General features: G+C 36.9%; 1 protein-coding gene across 3 annotated transcripts in view; it reads right to left on the bottom strand.

Moving 5' to 3' along the window:
* Window positions 1-682: 682 nt before the first annotated feature.
* exoc3l2b (exocyst complex component 3-like 2b) overlaps window positions 683-9,156 on the bottom strand; it is a 34,438-nt gene continuing 25,964 nt past the window's right edge. For 2 of the 3 annotated variants that reach the window (XM_053507425.1, XM_053507424.1), the window contains exons 7-13: window positions 8,568-8,668; window positions 7,899-8,012; window positions 7,585-7,720; window positions 6,753-6,875; window positions 5,101-5,256; window positions 4,253-4,374; window positions 683-2,034 (exon numbers count right to left, since the gene is read on the bottom strand). In XM_053507425.1, coding sequence (XP_053363400.1) covers window positions 1,752-2,034; window positions 4,253-4,374; window positions 5,101-5,256; window positions 6,753-6,875; window positions 7,585-7,720; window positions 7,899-8,012; window positions 8,568-8,668 — 1,035 coding nt within the window. In that variant the 3' untranslated portion in view covers window positions 683-1,751. The remainder of the gene's footprint in view (window positions 2,035-4,252; window positions 4,375-5,100; window positions 5,257-6,752; window positions 6,876-7,584; window positions 7,721-7,898; window positions 8,013-8,567; window positions 8,669-9,156) is intronic. The other variant, XM_053507423.1, reaches the window with a different exon arrangement.

The raw sequence follows: 9,156 nt of genomic DNA, 5'->3' as shown, positions 1-9,156 counted from the left end.
AACTTTTTGCTAACAGTGTGTCCAAGCCAGGTATGGTTCCAAAAAAAAGGCACCCCCAGACAAATGGTCAAACTCATACGCAATTTAAATTTTATTGGTCACAGACTTCTCATCAGGCTTCTGGTGTGATTTTTTTTCTTTAAAAAAATTAAAAGAGGCAGTGTGGGGGAGGGGGCAAAATTGTGGTTTGTTGCCTGAGGGCAACACCATGCCATAGAGGGCTAAATAAATGCAAATTCCTGTAATCTTCTTAGTTACATATGGTTTCTTTTTAATTGTCATAGTGACATACTGTAGAAGCCATGAATGGAGATTACTTAAAAGCTACGTAAAGATTCAAGGAGAAAAGAAACACTTAAATTTGTTAGAAAGCAGATTTGAATAAAGATTGGACATGATGCAATGAAAACTGTCATGTGGTCTGATGAGTCCGGATTGCCCCAAATCCAGAGTTATGGGTTTGTCAGAGTAAGACAGGAAGAGCATAAAGCGATCACGCATAGTGGTCATTGTATAAGCCAGTGGAGGATGTTCTGATCTGATCGGGTTCATCTTTGGCTGCAGTTGGCTTTAAACGCACTAATAAAATTTAGTATAAATCTGGAACAAGGCACGATTTCCTACGATTGGCAGTTTGGGAAGCAGGGGAACGTTATTTTCCAATTAAAATGGCTGTTAAGTATGAAAAAGTCCAGTGCTTGTTATCATTTCAGAAAAACTTTAATATAGTATAAAACTTAGTATACCAAAATAGTTCCATAAAGGTTTCACGAGTGCTGGGGGGAAAAAAGCACAAATTTATTGATATATTTTATTCTTTATTTTTATATGATTCTACTAATGTACGGATGTTTTTATGTCCAAAAGAAAAAAAAAGCGTAAATCTTTTAAATATACAGAGTACCCTAAAGCACAATGAAAAAATCTTTGATGCCTTTTACATGCTGTTCTTTTATCAACATATACAAATTACAAGAAGTTCCTGTATATGGAAAAAAATGTCTTAATGAAGCATTTATGGAATAATAATAATTAAAGAAACACATATGAGAAGGAAAAGTGCTATCTGTTGGTCTGTTAAGCACAAGAAGGCATTAATAAGCCCCTCATTACACTAACAAATATTCCGACAAACTTGGGGTATTTTTCCTATTGCATTATTGGATGGGACAAAAACATGACATGTCTTGATACAATAAATAACATATGTCAGCATCTAGAACATAAATAGTAGCCCTTGATTTCTTTCTTTACTAAGATTTGTATATCATGAGCACTACAATGTCTGCAGCATGAAATTAAATACAAAATTTTTTAAAAATCAGAGATCCTAGATTATTGTGTAGTACCTTAGATCAAGTATTAAATCACCATGAACAAATAATAGTGATATCAGTACTAGTATGAAAGCCAAGATAAGAGATGATCTCATTCATTAAGTTGATTTCATTTGTTTTAAAGTGAACTGTGTTTGTAAAATGTGTGCAATCTTATGATTAAAAAAAATATATACTTTTGGGATCCAAATTATATCAAATTTCAATGCATCTGAAAAAGTTTAAGTTTTAGCTCAACCCCTTTACCAGCTATTTAGGAAAATAAGAAAATAAGTCCTTTCTTATGTCACAAGACGTGTTTTTAAAGCTTTAAACTCATCAACCAGCTCCAGTTTTTGTGGAAACCAAAAAGACTGGACTGAAAACTCAGCATCTTTGGTCTATATTGAAATGTATGATATGTTTTCAGATCGGTTACAGCATGTCGTCGTGGTTCTCCCTGACTGGGGTTCTCCTGCGCTGACGACCGCGTAAGCTGTATAAAAAGGAGGAGGCGGTGAGGGCGATGCGGCTCAGGCCCATGTTCAGACAGTGCACTTCAGATGTCACAGGCACGTCTGCGAACAGAGCACGGTCTCGCGAAAGCTGTGTGAGGCTGTCGCTGTTCTCGATGTCTTTCACAATGTTGAGGATCTCCTGTCTCTCGATCTGCCTAGTCATTCCCCGGATGTTTAGGATGGCAGATACGTGCTTCTTCCTACCGTAAAAGATAAGAACAATATTTAACATCATTTTTTTTATTATTTGTTTGCTGTGTTCTATAGTAATAGAAAAATATGCAATAATTAATTTCACGGCATTGCATATGGAACCTGAATTTCGATTATACTGTAATATAAAAATGATCATTTGTATCACTAGGTCTTGCAATATGTTTCCTGTGGTCCACTTACAGTACATCAGCAACTTCTTATTCGTTTGCAATTAAAGTAACAGAATGCAAGTGTTGTAGACCTAAAACATTACATTTTAATTAACTCAGCAAATATGTGTACAATATACCAGCACTAACAGCAGAAAACAAGCGTTATATTTGTGACTCACTCTTAAGCAAAAAATGTCTTTCTTTGCACAAACACAAAATGTATTTTCACTCATTTAATCTCTCTCTTACATATAAATTCTCACTCCCTATTAACATAGCAGCCCTGTGATACATGTGATACAAAACCATATGATACAGTATGTCAAGCGTCCATGCATGTACACACATGCAATAAACTCTATGTCGCATTTAGGCAGCTATTCCTCATTGATTGAGTCCTAAAAGTCTCAGCACTGGAATTGTTAAGTCTTTAATCAGTGGTGAAAAATGCAGAAATCAAATATAACAGGCCAGGCAAGAAACTGCTTGCCGCCCTCCCCCCAGGCCAGGCCAGTAGGGGGCTCCCAAGGGCTGACAAACTTATTTAATATTTATAAAATATTGATGATTTATGCTGGTTGGAAAGGCCCCTTGCCAATTCTCGCCTAGGCCCCCAACACACTGTGGAAATGCTCCTGGCTACAGAGAGATACACAAATAAGCTCTAACAGTAAACCGAATAAAAAACTTTTTTTTTTTAATTGAGTTTTTTCTTTGTGCTGTGTTGCATTAATATTTAATCTCATCAGTGTTAAAAGAAATAGAAACTTTAAATTGTATTATATTTTGATATTCCTATCGAGTAAAATAAGAAAGCATATCATTCCATCCCTAATATCTGGACACTGAACAATGTGGCGTACTTCTTACATACACAAGATGACAAGTTTATTATTTTTCTCCTCAGCACACAATAAATAAAATAGTGTTCTTATAGACCTTTTTGTCCAAGAACACCTTAATCATATTTAAGTATTAAATTATATTAGCTGGTGGCGCGGTGGCTTAGTGGTTAGCACTGTCACCTTGCACCTTGTTGCAGACTCCAGGTTTGATTCTCGCCTGAGGAATCAAACCAGCATGCATGGACTTTGCGTTTTGCGTAATTGGCATTCCCAAAATATTGCAAACGCCATGCACACAGACCTAAGGTGGGAATCAAACCCAGACCCTGGAGGTGCAAGGCAACATTCCTAACCACTACGTCACTGTAGCGCCATATATAAAACCTTTCATGAATAAATTGTCAAAAAAAAAAATATTTTTCCATGTCTGGGAATGCATATCTATATTTTTTAGACTGACCGGACCTGTGCATGAACCTGGTAAAATTTATGGAGGATGCCTGAAAGTTGTCCCAGCTGCAATAAAACAATGCAATACTGAACTGAATACTGTTGTTTCCTTGCTAGCAAGTGCTCAGAATGCTAATGAGACAACCAGTGTTTTTCTATCTGTATGATTCTCCCTGTAGATTTTGGAGAGCCAAAAAACTCATCGGAGCCTGTTATGAAATCAGGCTCTTCCTCAATATTGACTAATCTGCGAAAAATGATGACAGCCTCTGGTGATGGTAAGTTTTGATTAAACAGCAACTTTTAAAAGTTCCCTGCATGCATTCATCTGACTTGGCTGAAAACACAAAACCAGCTCCAATCATGAAACCTGGGCAAACTTTAGATGCCAGGAAAAAGGTGGCTTGTGCACAAATTCCAATCCTCTTCAATCCTATGGGACTTTTAAACAGGTTAAGCCATGAGCCTGGGCAGGATGCCTGTATTTTTGCTTTGTCTTTGTTGCTACTCGGAGATGGACAACTCCTTGGGTTTTATGTGAATCTGGGCTAACCAAACAGACTCATAAAAAAAAAAAAAAAAGATCAGGAAGCCACCAAAGACTTGTTTGCTTTCATAAGGCCCTCATTCATCATCAGGCTGAATGGTTATGTTCTGCCAAATGACCTGAGATCCCTGCACACTGACCTCCATCATACCGAGGGGGGTTGCAAGGTATCTCGGTTGTAGGACAAGGTGGCTCGCTTGACACTTACCGTACATCAGGGAATTCTCGAACCAAGACACCGACTTCTATTTGGATCGAGGGTGTGTCTTCCATAAGGATGATCTCTGATATGTGGGGAATGGCACTGTCCAGCCATGAGGCTGGTGATTCCTGTGGAACAAAGAAAACCCAGGAAAACATATAAATCATACAAGATTCTTAAAATCTCTCAATAAAAATTCTAAAAATGTTGAAATCTCTATGCTGTAGATAAAAATCCTCTACCTTATAATAACAGTCTTGTTAATAACCTTTCTGGTGTGATATGCCGACGAAAGTTACATCAATACCGAGCAAGTCTGAGCACCAGGATAATCTATTATTTATTTATATCCTGAAAAAACATTACCAGCGCTGCTAAAGTACATACTAAGGTTAAATACGCCCATCCCCACTATAAGCTGCACTCACAGCTTGACCTTAGAGGCCAGCCATCACTTTAAAGTATCGTGGCAGGACGCGTCTCTATAAACAAAGCCATCCTGTTGTCCACATAGGTGACAGATGGATGTTTTGGAGTGTAAGGTGTCACCTACAGTATATGACCTTCATGGCTATGCATTGCCCTGCCTCAGTGATCGCAGCCTCTTGTTTAATACTTACACTGACCTTAAATAAGTCACGAGCGATCAGTGACATGACTCAATTCAACAGCGTTATAGTAAATGATGCATGTTTAGAAATGTGTGGCTTTCCTGGATATGTCTGTTTATATTTTATTGAACAGGACATTCTTGTGTTTTGTGGGAAATGCCATCACCTCCTACGAAGGTCACATTTTCCACATGACCAAAAAAAAAAAAAAAAAAAAACACACAACACTTGCGTGCGGCTCACCAGCTCTTTGAAGAGTGTTTTAAGATTTTTGCCCTCCTCTCGAAGACGGCCGGCCATCCTTTTCCTCATCTTAAGTGACGTGCAGATAATTCTGCCTCTCATAATGGCACGAAGGTACTCAGTCATCACCCGCCGATGGACTTCTCCCACCAGGAGCTGCAATGACGATGCAAATAAAACTGAATCTTATGAATTCTTTAACTGAACAAATCTAACAATCACTGATCTTTTGTGGCCGGAATGATCAGAGAAATGATAATTTAAGGTGAACATAAGGAGAGAAAATATGTTGTACAATAATAGAGTGGAAATAATATTGTAGAACATATTCTTCAGCTGAATGCCTGGTGTTCGTGTACAATATTAGGATCAGGAAAGTTACCAAAACATTGCTGTAGCTGTATGAAGCTATATGTTACCTTTGCTGAAAAACTAAGGCAAAGAACCCCTTCTCTACTCATACTAAGGGGCCTGGAGCCTATAGGGCACGAGGCATGGTACATCCTGAATCGAGTCCCAATTCACCACACTTAGGCAATTTGGCACACATATTAGCTTAATCTGCTTGTCTTTGGACTGCGGGATGAAACTGGAGTACCCGGAGTAAACCCACCAAGACCATGCACACAGACCTGAAGCGGAAATCGAACCCGGAACCTTGAGGCTCAAGGCGACAGTCCTAACCACTAAGCCACTATACGTATGCTGCCCCTCTTCTCTACTGCCTATAATTATTATGATTATTATGATTATTGACTTTCCCCACTAACTTTTGCTAAAACTTGTAAAATGTATTTTGCTTAATCAATGCCTATGTCTCAAATATATTCAATATTAAATTTGCTAATAAAAGAGGTAAAACAGCAAAATAAACTGCCCTTAAGTAACCATACTATGGTATGTACTATAGTTTACTGTTCAATTTATTTCAATTCAATTCAGTTTTATTTATATAGCACTTTTAACAATGATCATTGTCGGCAAAGGATCTTTATAGAAATGTGTTTGAAAAGTGTAAGGAAAAATGTATAAAGGGCAGTACTATGTACAATAGCACCGTACTTCGGTAAATACCATGGTAGGTACTGTGGCCCTTCAGTGGTGATATTATGATGTGTCCCACAATACCTTGGTTAATATTATGGTACTTATTGAGTTCTACAGTGGCTACCATAGTACAGTAGGTATTTAATATGGTATGTTTGTACACACTTTACCATATTAGACATGTTAGTACATACTAGTGGTAAGGTATAGCACAGACAATTCCTTTAATTATTTAAGATAATTTTGGCGGTATATCTACCTCGTACATGGTTTATAGTACCATTCTATAATGCATGGTTGAACCATGTACAGTACCATACTACAGTAAATATATCATTGTACTAACATATGTTCCATGGTAGAACCATGTACCATATATGGAACTGTTAAAAAAAATACCATAGTACTATATAAACGATACAGGTACAGTACAATCAGTCTACCATGGTACCGGTAACATGGTGAAATTTCTTATGGGGGTAAAAATGTGATCGGGATTTTCTTTACCAATTCATAGTCCTGCAAAACTAGCATTTCATTTTTAAACTGGTCAAGTGTAGATCATTTTGTAGAATTTTACACAAGATTCAAATGTTCAAATGGACCTGGTATGGTGGGCCTTCCATCCTCTTAAACTTCTTGAAGTGCTCCCTGATGAGAGATACGATCTGATCGAACGCCTCTGTGTTGCTCAGCCATTTCCTCTTCACCAGTTTATCAAAGAAAGACTACAAAACAGAAGTTAGTTCAATCAGTTATGATGAAACAAAATAACTTTTTCACTTTTGCTTACTTTCTTGACGGGCGAAGTTTTTGTACGTGGAATTCCAGAGAGCAGAAAAAGACTTCCTGACAAAACAACACCCCCTAGAAGTTTTCCATTCTTTGGCAGTCAGGATGCATGATGAGACTTTGTAGCTTATGACGCCTGGCAATGCCCAGCTCTACTGTGGTCTCTGAATATACTATGTGGCCTTCGGCCAAAAACTTCTTGTTTGGCTGTGTTTGTCAAAACAAGTTATTTTTATGTTTTATCCCTGACCTGTTTGTGAGCTAACATCCCTGAGAACAAACCACAAAGGAAGCCCTGATAAGATATTCATTATATTCTTGGAATGAGTCGTGTAAAGAACATGGAATCAGTTTATAATGTATGTGCATATGGGTGTGTATGTAGTTTTAGGAGAAAAAAAAAAAAGAATGTGTTCCTGCAAGAAAAAAATAACTGTATACAGTAGTAGCAGTATACAGTACATTTTAAATACTCAACTCTATCTATCTATCTATCTATCTATCTATCTATCTATCTATCTATCTAGTAAAAATCATGAATTTCATTTCAGTACTTAAAACACCCATAACCAGCAGATTTTGTATATGACTATGTGAAGTGTGTTTGGGTGTGACTGTGTGTGTGTGTATATGAGACAAACTCACCCTGATGTGCTCAAATATCCTGTCATTCAGCACTCTCACACTCAGGTTTACGATCTTGTCCAGGGAGGTGTTGGCTCTGCGGCCAGAATCTTCACTGACGGCCGGATCGCTGTTTACACATCGCTCGACGAAACTCCTGTTTCACAGTCCACACAAACACATTTTCCAATCAAGATCTGAACCTGTCTCTCTCTCTCTCTCTCTCTCTCTATATATATATATATATATATATATATATATATATACATATATACATATACATACATACATACATATATATATATATATATATCTTGTATATAATATAGACATACCTGAAAGGCGGACAGCAGTTGGCCAACCCGATCGTCTTGGCAACATAACCATCCTCATTTTCCCCAAATGCACTAACAAGGCCTTCATGGAACATTTCCACCTTCCTTTGAAAGCTGCGACAACAAAAGGTTCAGCTTGTAACAATAGAACTCACGGATAAAACGTTGCAGAATACTTGGCGTGCGAAGTGAATAGAACTTTTGGACATAAACAGAAATCCACGATATTAAAAGTAAAGAAACACTGCATGCATGCTGCAACAAGACAACAACCAAAAATATCAAGTAAAATAAGTAAAGTAAATATTCATACACGTTTTTCTTTTTCTGTGTACAAATTTTTTGGCTGACTTTGTGTGTGTGTATATATATATATATATATATATATATATATATAATTTTTTTTTCCTGCAGTGTATATATAAAAATAAATATACACTGCAGAAAAAAACGTGTATAAATATTTTACTATTTACTAAATTTATTGCTATATGATATATATTGCTGTGTATATGAGAAAATTATAATTTTATATTCATATATATAATTTTATTGATTTATTTAAATTGATTGATTGATTGATTGATTGATTGATTAAACCAGATCTGATTTAAAAACAGCGAATGACATCTGATATCTAAACAGATTAGTCAATAAATTATTTCTTACCTATAGAGAAAATCCGCAAGCCCATTAAGGCTGCACTGGGCTACTCGTGAGGCCAGACCTCGGTTAATTGCTGCAGACTTTTCAAGATCTCCCTGCAGTCTCTGTAAAATAATATACACATACTGGAATAAACATTCTGTTGAAGAGTGAGTTATAGAGCTATCTGTATTATACAGTATTTTGCCTGCTAGATCACACATTCCTGTTTGGGGAAAAGGATTCCCACAGGTGAAGCTGGGAAGGCGTTCCTTTATTATCCATTTGCCCATGGACCACTAATTAAAAGCTCACTTAGGCAGTACCATAAGACATTTTACCATAGTATAGGTACCATGATATTTTTGAAGGTACTTATTTGCTGATAAAGTCTCTGTACAATAGTGCGTGGCTTTACCACGGTAGATACTTTGGTTCAATGGCACATGCACTACAGTATGGTCCATGATTCTACACTGTACTCTAGCATGGTACTATGGAACGTGTACCAGAATACTGTCAGAATAAGGCATACATGTTTATGTACCATAAAGATAATGTTTATGTAGTATGGTATCACTGTATATATGAACCATTAATTAAATACCATAGT

This window comes from Clarias gariepinus, chromosome 11 (genome assembly GCF_024256425.1).
Source record: "Clarias gariepinus isolate MV-2021 ecotype Netherlands chromosome 11, CGAR_prim_01v2, whole genome shotgun sequence".
NCBI classification, from domain to species: Eukaryota; Metazoa; Chordata; class Actinopteri; order Siluriformes; family Clariidae; genus Clarias; species Clarias gariepinus.
This window is presented reverse-complemented; position numbering and strand designations above follow the sequence as displayed.